Consider the following 16,747-nt stretch of genomic DNA (forward strand, 5'->3'; position numbering starts at 1 on the left):
AATATATTCCACTCATTTAATTTTCAGTCTTTTTTTTTAGGCCTCATTTACCATTTCAGATATGCTTGACTGGGTGGTGATTACAGCTGATTAAATGATAAGCCTCAACATAAAGAAAAGTCCTCATAGTACTAAAAATATCAGAATTCACACTGGCGTATGACATGTTTTCACAAACACTAAATAAACAGTGAAGCTATTGTGTGTTTCTTTTTTTTTTTTTTTTTATCAAGAGGTCTTGGAGGAATACTTAGTGGAGACTGCTGGCGTAAGGTATAGAGAATGGAGCTAATCTGTTTTTTGTGTTTAATTGCTGGACGGTATTTTATATTTGAAGGACGGCGTTGAACATTACTTTGCAAGGCCGGGGAAAACTGTGGTGACTATGCATGTTTTGAAGTGGCTTCAAGCGTTCTTTATGTGTGTTGTGTGAGCTTTACTAAGGGAGGGCTAAAAGGCAAACAGGGGCATTGTGCACGGAATCCAGTGCTTTTTTGAATTGTAGACCTCAGTAGTAAACTCAGCCCATTGACTAATCGATTACATGCTAGTGAAATCTTCAGTGGAAAATACATAGTTTTGTGTATTGCTCATAATAGTGTACCTCCCAAGCGGCTCGCTCAGAAACCTTTATTGTGTTTTAACTGTAGCTGGGAAACCCGTATTGTGCTGTGGTTATAACAGGAGAACTGAATGCAATGTGTATTGTGTAACACCTGTGTGTGTGAGTGTACGTGCGTCTGCCTCTGTGTGTGTGTGTGAGAGAGAGAGAGAGAGAGCACATTCGCTTAAGAGGAAGACTGCTTAACAATTACGTGAAACTGCTAAGTCCTCTGGCAGGTAAAGTGAAAACTTGTAACAGTTAACACTCTTTAACATTCAGGACACACCCTGCACACCAACAGTGGCCTTGCAAACTTGCAAAACTCCTCTAATTAGACCTCATTTAGTGCTTCTTTAGAGGACTTTTCCCGTCTTACCAAGCTGCTTGGTCAGAACAGAAATGAAATAAATTATCTTGTGAATATGAAAGGGATGTTCTCCTTTTGCTGGTCTTATCCGCATATTGCCGCACACAGTGATACTATACTCCTCATCTATGATTCTATCATATTTTGAAATTCAGATGATGTCCATTCACTTCCATAAAAATGAGATTTATTCCACTATTTAAGGAACTCATCCAGTGCATTGTGGGAAGTGAGCTTCTCAGGCAGTCAGAGAATTCACAGAGAGAGAGTGAGGGTGTGCTCCCCCCCGAAACCAAGGGGGTCACCACATTAAAAGGAATAATACAAGAACAAGAGTCATACATGTAGAAGCAAATTAACTTTGAAGAGGTGATGTCTTTTCAGTGTAAAAGTGAAGAATTTCTCATCTCTCTCACATATTTGAGTCACTCTTTCTGTTCTTTCACTCCATTCCTCTCTCTTTTTCTCACTTCCTTTTCCCTCTTCCCACATTTCTGTCCTCCTTGGCATCTTTCTTTCTCTCCCTCTCTCTCTCTCCCTCTCTTTATCCTCTTCTTTTCTACTTCTCTCACTCTTTATCTCCTTGACCTATGAAGATTTCCATTTGTTGAAAATTTCAATTCGTTGGAACTGCCTTCACTTTATGTGCCTAGTATGAGTCCCTTGTAATAGTTTTCTCCGTACAGTGTTGTGAATTTAAAGTGCTCAGCTTGGCGTGGTCTCTCCGGCTCCTTCTTTCCCATATCAACTATCAGCTCTTCTCTGAGAGTGATGGCTTCAGTTTCGTAGAAAAGATGAGAACTCCAACTGAGGTGAAGAATCTGCACTGTAAAGGCTTGATATATAATTAAAAAAATATACCTTTTTGACCCCTTTTTCCTGTGGGTGCGATCTTCTTCAGCCTTAGGACTTTTTACTAGTGGTCCGGGAAATTGAGGGTGTGGCACCGAATTTGGCTGTTCCTGGCATTGTCCTCTTCTGGAAGTAGACTGATGTTGTCACTCCTGGCACCTGTTGGAGGCACTTGTGAAGATTAAGGGTCATACATGTTTATATCTGTTTATACGTGTTTACATATGTTTGTGTTATATACGCTGTAGAGGGGATGGGGGGTGGTCACAATCAGCTTAAGATGTGTTTTCCACCTCAGCTGGTTTAAAAACAGGCTTTGGACAATAAGAACAAGTTTAAAGTCCACTGCAGACCTAGGCCTCCTCCTCTTTCTCTACCCAGTACACATTTTACTAGATAATCGTGTCGGTCATTTTAAAATGCTTCTTATTTACCACTTGCAAACTATACAGATAAATTGAGGGATTGTTTGTTTACATACATAGATTCATGGGCTTGTTTATCCGCTAACTGGAGCTGATTCATCATGTAGTGTATGACAGTCCTCCACCGACTGTATCTGTCTGCGTAACCAGCCCCAAAGCCCTTCTGGCCAGCCCCAAAGCTCTTCTAATCCAAGAGGGATTATGTTAATCTTTCTCTGTTCATTTTTGAAATTAGGATATGAAATGGAAATGATGACAAGCCACATAGGTCAGTGAGCCCTGTGGTTTAAACGCAGTATAAACGCCTGATTGAGTCCTTGATGAAACTGTTTATAGGTCACTGTTTGGATAACAAAAATATCACCGAGATAAGCAATCTTTGAAATTTCTGAATACTCCACGACACAAGGATCTCATACGATTTCTGAATGACTGAAATAAGGACCAGCTCCTACGTTGTGTTGTCGTAGATATGCAAAATCATCAAGTGATTATGCATCGTTGTCTTCAATAAGGCATTAAGCCTCATCAAAATAGCTGAAAATTCGGTAAAATTATTTTATAGTGTTAATAGATCATTATAAGTAGCAATACTTGCTTATGATGCGTCTAATAATTCAGTGAAGCAGTTTATATCTTTCCTCTTAGTATTAAAGCATTTTTTTTTCTTCAACTTCTGCTCCATGATCTGGAACATTGATTGGATTTTTATACCCTTACACTTTTGAAAATCAAACCTGGAGTAATTGTCTGGCAGTTTAGTTTGGAGAGCTTTTTAGTGTCGCTCCATACCAGATAAAATGGCTCTGTCTTGTGGTGTCTGTTTGCTTCTATAATTAATCCAGATGAATATGGCTTCTTACCACAAATGTCTGGAGTCATATGACATTCATTTTAGTGGAAGCAAATTAATATTTCAGAACTTTTAACTTGTCTGGGACTCGTCTATACAGGAAATGGATGGCTATGGCATTTAGTTTGTTAAGGCAAGATGATTCATTAGCCTGCTAACCACAGGACAACAAGCAACTGACTAATTGAATTTGATCATGTTGTAATGCACCAGAGAAAACTGGCTAATCAATGCTTTTGTGTGAGATAACTATCTCTCTCTTTCTCTCACTCTCTCTCTCTCTCTCTCTCTCTCTCTCTCTCTCTCTCTTCATGATAGATTGTTGTGTGGAATGAGAGTTTGAATTTATTTCTTCTAGGTTCCAATTTATTTGATTCATGATGGTGAACATAGTAGCTACTTGCTCAAGTCTTGTTTGTTGTTTGTAATGTTCTTGTAAACATTGATTGCCATTTGTTTATGAGCTTTATTTTGTACATTTACCAATTGGATTTCCACCAGGGACCCTTGATTTGAGCACCAGTGCAGTTCTATACTGCTTCCTGTTTTGCCCCATTGTTTACAGCTCTTTTCTGCATTACACGCTGTTGGAGATGCTTTTTATCAGTGAGTGTGGAGAGCGACCTCAGCAGCACTCAGATGTACTATTGTACAGCTTAGCAGAGTTAGAGGACTATGCCAAATAAAGTCACCCTAGTGGAAAGAGGAGACGGTGAGTCAGAGAAAAAGATATATCAGTGTCCACTTGGCAGATGTGCAAGGTGAGAGAGGAGGAAAATCCTGCACTCACATTCTCACACACTCAGACGGTCACTCAAAACCATTCACACACACACACACACACACACACGCACACACACACACACACACACACACACACACACGCACGCACACACATGCACGCATGCACACACACACACACACACACACACACACACACACACACGTTGAAGCACACAGGGTTACAGATGCATCTTCACGTGCACACAGAAACACACAAACACACACTTTCGGGCGCAAAGGGTTACAAATTCTCCTTCACACAGTGCACCTCTCATGTGTTTGCATTGTCAAGACAGCAGAGGACAAATTTTTATCACGCTCGGAATACCCAGATGCATTTCCCGTGTGGGAGAGCTCCAATGACGTGCGAAAGGCAGGCATCGGCCATCTCTCCTCCCTTTCTCTGTCTCTCTGTCACTGACACTATTATAAAAACCCAAACTGCAGTGCATGCGTCTCTTGCAGCGAGTGTTCATCTGTCTCCATAGAGAATCTGTCTGCCTGCTCACTGCTTAACAACACTGAGAGAACACTCAAATAGACCATGCTGTTTTCTCATAGGTAACTCTCTCTCTCTCTCTCTCTCTCTCTCTCTCTCTCTCACTCACACACGCACACACACACACATACACACACTCAGTAGCACCTCTAGCCATATAAATATGAGGAGGGATCTCTTGGCACTCGAGATCCAATCTTTGGACAGTGTCCCAGCCTTATAGACAAGACAGCACAGTAGATATGATTCAGTGCATCTAATAGTCAGGAAGATCAGGGACCATAAACAATGGGTGCTGTCTAATTGGCAGGAAAGGCCTGATCTTTAGCCCCTTAATGTACTTTTTATTGACTCTAGAACACATGCTAAGTGTGTATGTTTGATGTAGAAGGTAAATATGAGTTAGAAGTACAGTAGTTCCTGGCTTTAGGCCTAAGATGCTATATTGCTATTATTGTTTTTATTGTTATCCCTTTGCTTTGTCTGTATTTTTGGTGATTGTTTCTGGATCAAGTGCTTGGCTGCTTATTCATGGCCCTGCAGTTCAAGGGCACTGAAGCTTGCAAATCTTTAATAAACCACATTGAAAAAAATCAAAATAGGCACACAAAAACCTATTCATAAGACTAAGTAGAAAGAACTGCACATTAATTCACTGAGAGTAAATAAACTATGGCTCTAAACTAAACTACTGAACTCTTGCCTCTGTGGAATCTCCATTTTGTCCTCCAAAGAGGACAGTGCCCTGTCTGTGATGCCGTCCTCAGTCAGTGTGTGAGCATGTCTCTGTGTTACCTCAGGGGAGAGTTAGCGTATGGGCAGGATATTGTAAAACACTTCCCGGGAAAGTGCTCTTATCGCCTTTTAAAGCGATACATGCCAGTGTAACAGCAAGATAGGATGAAGTGCTTCCTGTGGTTGGCTGAAAAAAAAGTGTCCTTCCATGAGCATTAAATGTCTGTTCAGATAGCCTCTGCTAATCACATAAGCTAATTTCATCTTTTTAAAAGTAACAAAGCAACACTTCTCCTAAAAGCTACACCAGCAGAGGTTTAGGCTGTTAACTAAAAGAAAGAAAGAAAGAAAGAAAGAGAGGGGGAAAGAAAGGAAGAAAGATAGAATGGGATTTCTGTTTTCTGAGAAATGTCTGTTCAGCTAGCCTCTGCTAATCACATAAGCTAATTTCATCTTTTTAAGAATAACAAAGGAACACTCCTCCTAAAAGCTGGACCAGAGAAAAAGAGAAAGACAGAATGTAAGATAGAAAAAAGAAAGAGACTACTGTTTTCTGAGGAAAAAAGAAAGCAAGAGGAAATCAAGGTAGAAGCCCCTCTGTTCTCCTGTATTTCTAAAGACCCCAACAGCAATTATTATTTCATTGCCAAACAGTTTCAGTCATCTCTCTCATGTAGCCTTTGATATCTTTTTGGCTCTTTGCTTTTTTATCTTTTTCCCTCAATTGAATTTTACGTTCTGTGAAGTAATAGAAAGAGAGTTGACAAAGAAAGGAAAGGTCAGGGTTGGAGGGAGGCCTCGTGTGACCTTCACACAGTCTGTTTCCCGCCGATGTTTTGTTCATCAATGTCATTACAGTGTCATTGAACTGTTCCACTAAAGCTGCATCCAGCAGCGCACATGAAAAACGAACCTACGTGACACGCAGAGCTTTCTATGCCACGTGTATAGTGTTTAGATTCAAACAAAGAGATGGAATTTAAGTGATAAATATTTGTGTTCTAATTAATTTGGATTTGTGCAAAGATAGAGATTTAGATTTTAGATTAGTGATATTTTTTCTCTCGATTGTATCACCAAAGAAAAAAAGCCCTTTGGGGGAAAAAAAAAAAAAATTAGACAGCTGTGCTAATTCTGTTCTGTTTGCTGTAATATGAATGTATTCAGTGACATGTTTAAGATCTCTGAGGTTTGTAAGCTGCTACATTCTAGTCTTTTTTTTTTTTTCTTTTGATCGCTCTTTAATGAACCGATATCTAAGGAGGAGTGATAGGCAGGAAATGGAGTGTCCGTCCGAGAACTTGCGCTTGGAGCATCAGTCTTCCTTCTGTCTTGTATTTAGCCATGTCAATATTGTCTGGACAGCGTCAGAGACTGAGTCCTCCCTCTTCATATTGACTTTGGGCCAGAAAGCAAACATGTTCCAGCAACATTGACACAACGTTGAGTAATGGCAAGCTAGTGTAGGGGGAATCGGAGAGGGTTTGCTGGCTTTTTCCAGAGTCCTTAGCCCCGTTCAAGCGCGGAAGAGACAATTTTGTGCAAGATGGATGACTGTTTGCGTGTTTATTTAGTGTTGCGATAGGCCCTGGTTCGCTTTGGACCGGCTGGCTGTGTTGTCTGGTCAGATGCTTTGTTCAACATTGCTCATGTTTATGTAGCTGGGTGATAATACAAGGCTTAGGTGGAGTGTCATGTGTTTTGTTCCGAGTATCAGAAGCCTGACGTAAAAGCTGTCAACGTGTGTCCGTGTGGGTGTTTGTGACCATACATAATTCACTGAGCATGAAGTTGACACACTGTCTACATGATCCCCCTTCCTACAAGTCTTTCCTGCACAGGACGCAGACCAATACACATTTTAATTAAGCATGCATTTTCCCAGCAAAACCTTTCTATTCATAGTGAGTCACAGTGAGGGTTACTAACATAAAGACTCTCTCCCCCTCCGCCCGTCTCTCGGCAAACTGTGCTCATCAGATCGGCAATATCTCTTCATTTAAATCCCAACACTTTTCCAGCACTTTCCATAAAGTCTTAGTCATATAGAACAGGTCATGAAAAGTTCATAATTTTACAGTTTTTTTTTTTTCTTTTTAATGATTAAATAGCATGTTTCCTTAAGTAATTAAAATGTACAAATTTAAAGGATTAAAGAAACCCCTTCTACATAGACTCCCACCCCCTCTTTGAATAATTAATTACTTTCGTTCACCAGGAGATCTTGTTGCACACCAGGACACATTTCATTGTGGCACAATGTGTAAATTTTCTCCTTTCTCCTTCACAGACAGACAATTTTCCCGCTGAGCCCAATTACATGGGTAGCAGGCAGCAGTTTGTTCAAAGGTAAGGGCTATTAAATGGCTTGCTCAACCATTGCATATGCCTACCCCATCAATGTTTCCTCTCACCAGAACCGTACACCTGAAATTAGAGTCACATAGGAACTAAAAGCAAAAGACGTATATGTTTTTTTTGTTTGGGTTTTTTTTTTGTCCATAACACATGTTTTGTTGTTGTTGTTGTGTCCGTTTTTCTTTCTGTAATTTAGCAGCTCTACGTTTAAGGACCCTGAGCGAGCGAGCCTTAGAGACAGTGGTCATGGTGACAGTGACCAGGCAGACAGTGACCAAGACACTAATAAAGGTTCGTGCTGTGACATGTCCGCCAAGGAGGCCCTGAAGATGAAAGCGACAGGGCTTAAACCCCAGCCTCTCGAGCAGGGTGAGTCTCGGCCGTCTTTTTTTTTTTTTTTTTGACATTAAGGTTAATTAAATTTTAATACCGATTTGAGGCCGGAGTCATCACGAGCGAGTGTTTCTCTTTATGTTCAATCTCTTCCTGTTTTCCAACTTTCCTTCATACCCCTTTCTTTTTGCGTTGCGCCTGCTTTTTTTTTTTTCATGTCTTATATCTTTTCCTTTGTCTTTCAAGTTATCCCCCTCACCTCTCACTGCTTTGGGTTCCTCCATCAGTTTTATCTTCATCAAACCTTTCTCTCTATCCTCTGTTTCTCATTCCCTATTTGTTTTTTGTTTTTTTTCTGACCTCTCTTTAGCTTCACTTGCTTCATATTTTTGCTGTCTCTCTGTCTCATTTTCAAAGCTTCACTCTCTCTCCCTTGCGCTCTTTTTTTTTTTTTGTTGTTGTTGTTGTATTCTGGGCACGTTCTCAGTTTATCAAACTAGACAAGTCCATTATGATTTTATAAGCCAAACCACTTTAGCTTCTCCATTTAGTCCAAGCTGGGAGGCAGTGTGTGGGGGAATCTCTAAAACTTTGATAATGGAACATGGAAAATGACTTATCATGCACAGAGCGATGGAACATCCCTTGCACAATTAAATATGAATAATTATTCCAAGCCCTGTTGGTAGGACAAATTACACATGACATGTGTAGAACAATAACTCCTCAGAAGGGAAATCTCTTGTCCTGGTTGTTCAACTGCAATAGGTTGGAGAATTCTGTGTACTCTTTCAGTCAGGGAAATGTAGGGAATTTTGTATTGCTGTTTTGTGTCCCTGGGTCTGTTGGGCCTTATTTAAAGGATATTACACAGGAACTGGTGAGAGCTCAGAAGGGGAACTCACTGAGAAAATGATGCTCAAAGGAAAAGAACAAGTATAAATTGGGTCTGAAGAAAGCAATATATCATATATAATAGTACAATTAATCAATAGAACAGAAAGCATCCTTTTGTATCGGTGAAAAGACAAGTATGAGGATTTTCTGCAATGCCACAGGCGTCGGTGATGGTTATGCTCTTGTGTTTTTTCATCAGGATTCAGGAAAAAGAGAGAATGCACTGGCAAGAGAAATTGGCCAATTAAAGAAGTCCATATGTTTCATATTTTCAGAGTCTACCCATTTAATGGTGTGTGAGAGTGCTTGGAGAACAGCTCGAAATCTGCCAGTTTATCGGCATAACACTAGTAGAGAAATACTACAGCATAAAGCAGACCACGTCAAACAACAGTAGTAATGATCAGAGCCAAGAGCAGTGAAACACTGTGGCAAATTGTGTGTGTGTGTGTGTGTGTGTACGCATCTGTGAGAGTGTGTGTGTGTGTGTGTGTGTGTGTATACACGTCCATGTGTGGAGTGCATGTTTGTGTGAGTATGTGTATGTGTGTGTTTGTGTGGCAGTTACAACCAAACAATGCAGAGCCTCTGGAAAGGGAACGGTAGACCACATCAAGATAACCAACATGCATGAAAGTCAATGCTAGTCTCACCCACCCCACCTCCTCTTTTTCTTCTGTCTCACCTCTCTCTTTTTCTCTCCTCTCCTCTCCCATCTCCTATCTCCACTCCCTCTCTCTTTTTCTCTCTTCTCCTCTCCTCTTCTTTCCTCTCCTCACCTCTCCCTCTGTCTTCTCCTCTCTCTCTCTCTCTCTCTATCTCTCTCTCTCTCTCTCTCTCTCTCTCTCTGTGTCTGTCTGAAAATCAATATGTGTGCTATAAGACAGTTAACTGGGAGCAGCTGCCTCTGTTTTGCCAATAACACATGACTGGGTTGGGTCTTCGTGCTCCCTGGCTGCTGTCCACACACAGTCAGGGCAGAAGAAGGGATTTGGGTCAATTAAGAGACACTCCTGCTCATCCCTCAAGCTCATTCTTCCATTTCATCATTGCACAACTAGTACACAATCTTTGTTCTGGAACATTTTACTCTGAATGATAAACTAATCACACCTTTGTAAATATTCGTAAATATTTCCACTTGCGTCCTCATTTTAGAATTTTGCCTGTGTCTTGTTGTTGATGGTTATCAAATGATCTTGTTTATTATTGTGGTTATGAAGCAATATCAGAACAGTATACCCTGGAGATTGAATTATGCATTAGAGTCATAAGTAATAAGTGGAGAGTACTTGTGAGCAGTAAGCAGAAGGTCAGTGAGGAGTGGAAGCCCAGAGTCAAACGGTTTGTTGTGATTGTATTTCCAAAGCGATGGGATGCATTATTTAGAGAGAAAGAGAAGCCACACACACGCACATACACACACACACACACACACACACACACACACACACACACACACACACACATTGTCAGAACTGGAACCTCCTTCACCATCTGCAACATTCATAAACAGCTTCTCTCCTGGTCATTGTATATCTCTGGCCTCACATGTTTAATTTTCTCTCTCCCTCCTTCCCCTTTCCTCTCCTCTCCTCCTCCTTCTTCTCTCTATCCTCCTATTTTCCATTGTCTTCATGCACCCCACCCCTTTTTTTTCACTTGTCCTTTAATTCACTTTCTCACTCTGTTCCTCCATTTCCCTTCTGATTCCATTGTTCTCCTGTTTCTTGCCTGGCCAACTCTTCTCCTGTAGAGATACAGTTAGTTGGAAGAGCATCTAAACACTGCAAAGGGCCCTCTGAATATTTCTCTGTGTTAAGCGTGCTCTCTTTCTTGACCCTAGCCTGCATATTAAAGTATTAAACACTAGAGATCCCTCATGTTTTAACACCATCAACAATGAAGACGTAAGTGGAATTGTTTATTTATGAGGATGAGATTAGAATAGATGAATAACTGAATTCACTGAAATGAAATACCCACTTATGTGAAAGTCAGAATTAATTGTCGGACGTGTCCTGTCTTGTTATTGTCATCTACTTTCTTCTCTTCTTTTCTCTGCATTCCTCTCCTCTTTTTCTGCCTTTTTCATCCCTCTTTCTAACATTTACAGCCTCACACTTTGGCTGTGTGTGTGTGTGTGTTTACTAGTTACTCCTAAGAGCATGTGTATTACACTGTAATTCGGTCAGGGTGCCAAAGCTGGCTCCAGGCTCTGGTGTACAAGTCCACTCACACACACACACACACTCACACTCACACACACACACATACACACACAAATAAACAGTGCAGTTAAGTGGAGGTCAGTGCACTTGCAGCCTCTCCCTCCCATAGCTCTGAGACTCCTGCTCTCAGCTCACTATTCCCCCTTATTAGGGATCTTTCCACCACTCCTACTGGAGAGAGAAATCTCTCTCTCTGACACACACGCACACACACAAACGCACACGCACACGCACTCACACACACACACACACACACACACACATTGTCTGAATCAGAACCATAGATACAACTCCACTGTGTATGGCCTTCAAGTTCTTTTATTTGAGACCATTTTTTTATTGTACCTTAGCAAAAGTCCTCTCTCTCTCTCTTTCTCTCTCTCTCTCTCTCTCTCTCTCTCTCTCTCTCTCTCATGATTCATATACATGCACTATTCCTTACACTCACTGTGCTCTGTTTGCCATGCTTTTCAGTTGTGTCATGATGCATCCGCTGTACAAGAGGCTACTCTGAAATTGATTAATTAAATCTCCCAAATTGGAAGCCATGTATTAATTAAGCAGAAGTGTATCAAAGCTTTTTTTCTGTATTAATTGGTGATTAATTGATGCCAAGCCTCGCCTGCAGCGTGTGCTAATCCTGGCATGGCGAATAGCTGCCCTTACATGCACGAGTTAAGTCTGTCTGACAGTGGCAAAGAGGTGTGGGTGTGGGGGTGTGGGTGTGGGTGTGTGTGTGTGTCTATGTGTGTGTGAGAGAGAGAGAGAGAGAGAGAGAGAGAAAGCAATGGTGCCACTGAGTTTCTGAGTGAGTGCTCTAGCTGACCTCCCTTAATTGGGTTTGATTGGAGCGCGATAATCAAATTGTCTCACCTTTTTTTTCTTTATCTCCTTGTCTTTCTCCACATTACCAGAGGTACCCTTGGTTATTAAAATAACAGAATGAGAAAATGAAAGCGTGAAGATGTGCATGTAACCCTGAAAACATACGGGATAGACATCTTAAAAAAAAAAAAAACATGTAACAATGCAACTAGAGAAATGTAGACAGGGAAGAGAGGTAAGAGGTGAAAGAGAGAGGTGGGGGGTGGGGGGGTGGGGGGGGGGGGGGTAGTGAGACAGAGACAGGCAGTTTCAGTGAGTATAGCTGGCCCTGGTATTTTTGGGGGTGTGAATCTGGTGCCTTTTGTTTCTCACATCTTTTGTTCTTTCAGCTTTACTAACTCACAAACAGGTGGCTGTTCTGTGATTCCACTTCTTTTGAGCTGGCGGCTTTGTGCTAGGTATCCAATTAGGAGTGTGACACAGGTGTCCTGTGGACATGCCCCTATGATAAGATGTAATAGGAGCACCATCACAGCAAATCCAAGAGAAAGAGAAAGAGAGAGAGAGAATGAGAATATGCCAACACCTTCCTTTGCAGCCAGTGTTTCTCCTGATTCTTTGAGGAATGTCTTTGACTAGCTCCACTGCTATGGAAGCAGTCAATTAATTAGACAGCTTGATCGGATGCCCTTTTCACACTGCAGTAACTGCCTCTTCACCCTCATGATGCAAAGGCATCAGAAATATCCATATTGGCATTTCTTTCTTTTCTTTTTTTTTCTTTTTCTTTTTTTCCTTTTTTTTTTTTTTTTTTAAAGGTCATTTCCCCTCATTCATATTTTATGCTGAGATAATGCAGCCTGTGTTTGCATTGTGGTGTGCATGCGTTTGTTAATCTTTTTTGAAGTGCTCTCATTTCACCTGAGGGGCTCAGAGTCTGTGCTGTGCTTTAAATTATTATCACACATCTTAAACATTTTGTTCCAAAACAAGTACCCCTCAGAAAAAAAAACTCTTTCTCTCTTCATTTAGATTTCAGTTAAATTTTCTTCTCCTGCATTCCCCTCTAGATGAAATAGTCCTTTGTGTAAATGTTTTGGAGATGAGGAACATACTGTTTTTCTTTGAATTGGTTTTATCTCTTATACAGAAGATTCTGCAGTCTGCGACGTGTCTTTTTAGCTTCACAGTTGTATTAGGGTGATCTGGAGGTAAACCTCCCAACGCGAAACGAAACCAAAACATATATATATATATTATATTATATAGTGTAGATTTGTCTGGAAAGTGAAGTGTCAATGGGCTAAAATATTGGAGATTTCACTCTGCTCATCGGTTCTAGGCATCGAAGTAAAAATGCATAGATTTCAAATAGTCCTCAACCCAGTCCCTGGTTTTCATTTTACTGAAAAGTGTATTGAATGAGCTCCTACTGAGGAGGGTTGTGTTTACGCCAACAGTTTCACAGGAGGGCTGGCTGCCAAAGAGAGAAATCATTATTATCGTCTTTCTGTACAAAACATGAATCCGTATAAAATAAGTCTTTGCTTTTACAAACATAAGATCACTGTGTATATTATTAATCTTATTCATCTCTGTCATTACGAGGCAGATTTGTCGCCGGGATCCTAATTCCGCAATGTGCTTTTTATTTGTTCTCCGTAATGACTGACAGTCACAAATGCATTGCAATAACAGGTCATTGATTTGTAGTCAAGTGAAATAAGTAGAAATGCTACATAGACAAATTGTAGACCAAGGAAATCTGCGTGATTTATTGTCTTCGTATAACCACAACCACACGCTCAGGATAGTAATGATACGGTACGTCAGTCAAAAGTCATGGCATGTTGGCAAACTTTTTCTGATGGAAGTCTTTCCAAACATTCAGTTTACATTGACATTAATACTGCTGGCAAGAATCGCTCAATCATGTGTGATTTATATGTATGTACACTCTTATTCTCACACACACGCGCACACACTCATACACATGCACGAATGTGCACAGACACTCACACATACTGTTGTGCGCAGCAATGTTTGGAGCTGCTGGGTGGATGTATGACATCTGGTCACATAGTGAGGAAAGAGCAGGGTTTGTAGAGCCCCTTTGGGACAAACAGACTTTCTCTCATAACGATTACAAATCGCTAGCAATGCAATTATCAGAGCAATGGAGATTACTCTCTACTGTTAAACAATGATAGCTGGGTACTGAAAGCATAACTCAATAGAAAATTCAAGCAGGGGATTCACTTTAGCTCCAAATGCAATAAAACGCCCACTCCTCCAACGCGGCAGAACCTCAAAGACACCAGCTCACTTTAGGAGCAATTATGATTATCGCCTCGGTAAAATTCCTACTAGAATCTAAACCTCATATCTAAATAGTGTGTAAACATGAATTGTGTAACATGAGCTCATTCAGATGTCATGAATTGAAATTAAAGTTGTTTTCAGGTTGAGTGTTTCAGGTTGATTACTTAGTAATTAGTCAGGCTGACATCTTGTTCATTGTTTTAAGAGACAAACGGTCCTAAAAAAAAAAAGAAAAAGAAAAGAAAGAAAGAAAGAAAGAAAGAAAGAAAGAAAGAAAGAAAGAAAGAAAGAAAGAAAAACTTGCCTTGTACTTTTGTCACTCTAATAAATCAGCAGAGGTTTTTTTCTGTGGTTCATTCTGGTAATTGTTTTACTTTGGTTTAAACTTCACCTTATTGTTGCTTGGTGTTAATAACAGAACAGCTGGTGTGAGAAGTCTCCGTGGCAACAATTTAATCGCAGTCTTTTACTCATAGGACCTCAAACAGGTAGCATATGGGTGATTGTTGACTCTGTATCACATCTGTCTGTAAAATGTGATAAGTTGTGTTTCATGTGCATCTTAATGCCAGATGAAGACATCTTTGCTGTGACAATTCATAGGAAAATGCTATGTTCAGTCTTGTTACAAACAAATGACAAATTACGCATATTTCTTATCAAGCAAAGATTGTGTCATAAACTGCCCAAAGTTCCGGCCTAAGTAGACAAACATTTTCATCATAAAACAATAAGAATACATTGCTTTCAGACAGAGAAGAATGTTTATCAATATTAGTGATTTTTAAACCAATTATGTATTGTTGGTAGTTGGCAACTCCTCTTTTATTTTTTTTGTGTCCTTGCAAAAAATTAATGTCATGGCAGTTTCTCTCAGATGTTTTAATCCCTCATATCTATTCCTGGAAAAAAAAAAGTATTTTTGTTGCACACACTGATTCATGAAAATGTCAGACAACATCTGGCGAAGGACATTAAGAAAAAAAACAAAAAAAAAACAAGCAAATCTCGTAAACCACAAGACACATCATTCAAAGTCAAGCAAGGTTTGGTGGTGGTAGTGGTGGTGTGAGGTAGTGGTGGTGGTGTTGTTGTTGTTGCTGTTGTTGTTGTTGTTGTTGTTGTTGTTGTTGTTGTTGTTTTCCTCCTCACCTTATTCTCACTGTGCAGATGTGGCGCAAATGTGCCATAGCGAAACGGAATTAGAGTGCTAATCTAGACCAATCCCTGCAGAAGGGGCTCAAATCTCTTAGAGGGGTGATATTGCAGTCTTAGGATTTTGTCTCCTTCATTATGAGAGATTTAGTGGATTAGCCTTTATTCATTTTAATACACAAAGGTTTATGAAAATTCCATTGTTTGACTGATTCAGTGGGGCAAGTGCTGGCCATACTTGTGTCCTTATCCTCAGCAGTCTGATAAGACCATCGGTCTCCAATCTCATCTCCTTCTTCCTCCTCCCTCTAATCTGCCATAGAAAAACGGAGCTGCTGTCGGCTTCACGGACACTCGTTATAATATTTTGGAACAGTAATGAGACTACGTCTCTGGCCTTTTTAGGGGCCAAACTATAAATCTGTGACAGCGGCCCGCCGCCCTTGTCGCTAGGTTGACTAATTATCATGTGTTTGTGTAAGTAATGGCTTATTCCTCATGCGGAGTTGGTGCGGCCCTCGCTCAGATCATGATTAAGCAGGGACTCACTGCAAACCATGGGCCCATTTCCCTCTGCTGTGATTGGTTGCCTGGTCTCCATTTCCTGCTCTTTTTTAAATGAAAGCTCATTATTCGGTGAGTTTGAAACGCTATTCAGGGCATTCTTTCACCCACCGCTGTAATGAAGAAATTATGAGGTATTAATCCTAACATGCATTAGTTCATACCTCCCATACCAAACAAGCAGATAATGCCTCGTTTAAAGCCATTTTCACTGTGGGAAATACTCTTGGTGTCGGAAACTGAAATGTGACCGGTAAAAAAAGTAATTTTCGAGACGAAATTTTCAGTTATTTAGCCTTAATGTCAAATTTCATCCCCTAATTTTACTCTCAAATTTTACATTATATTCTCTCATTTATTACTTTGTGGTTTTACTTTCATATGCCAGTCAAATTTAAATAAATTAAAGCAAAAAGCAACATTTCATAAATGTCTAAAATGCTTTCAAATTGTTTTGTGCATCATTTATTGAATGTGTTACTTTTATTCTGATGTTTAATAGGAGTGTTTAATGTTTTTAAAACATCTAATGAATGTGAGAAAACAGTTTTTAATATTAAAGTAATGTTTGAAATGTTTGAATGTCTGAAATTTAATCTTTTTTTTTCTTCAATTTTGCAACATAAACGTGAGATAGATTTTGACCATTTAACTTTTTTTATGTACTTGAAAATTAACATTTTTTTCACATTTTGCACTCAATACACTGAAACAGTAATTGACATAGTATCAAGGCACTAACAGACAGCTGAGATCATGTGATGCTCACCTCACGTAGCTGATCTTTAAGATGAGATATCTGGTCTTAATGTTTGAGGCAACATACAGGCTAGAAAACCTGTTTAAGTATTTTTCTACTGAAGTGAATTCTGAAGGAATATGTCTGGTTTGACTAACATCAGCTATTATACAAATTCCGTGCTGCAAAGTAGTTTGTGTGATTC

The 16,747-nt window shown here is 40.0% G+C and overlaps 1 protein-coding gene across 1 annotated transcript in view; it reads left to right on the forward strand.

Moving 5' to 3' along the window:
- Positions 1 to 16,747, forward strand: part of pcdh17 (protocadherin 17) — a 51,918-nt gene that overhangs the window by 15,352 nt on the left and 19,819 nt on the right. The window contains exons 2-3 of the mRNA XM_030772526.1: positions 7,409 to 7,467; positions 7,673 to 7,845. Coding sequence (XP_030628386.1) covers positions 7,409 to 7,467; positions 7,673 to 7,845 — 232 coding nt within the window. The remainder of the gene's footprint in view (positions 1 to 7,408; positions 7,468 to 7,672; positions 7,846 to 16,747) is intronic.

The sequence above is a fragment of the Chanos chanos genome, chromosome 4 (genome assembly GCF_902362185.1).
Source record: "Chanos chanos chromosome 4, fChaCha1.1, whole genome shotgun sequence".
In the NCBI taxonomy this organism is placed as follows: domain Eukaryota; kingdom Metazoa; phylum Chordata; class Actinopteri; order Gonorynchiformes; family Chanidae; genus Chanos; species Chanos chanos.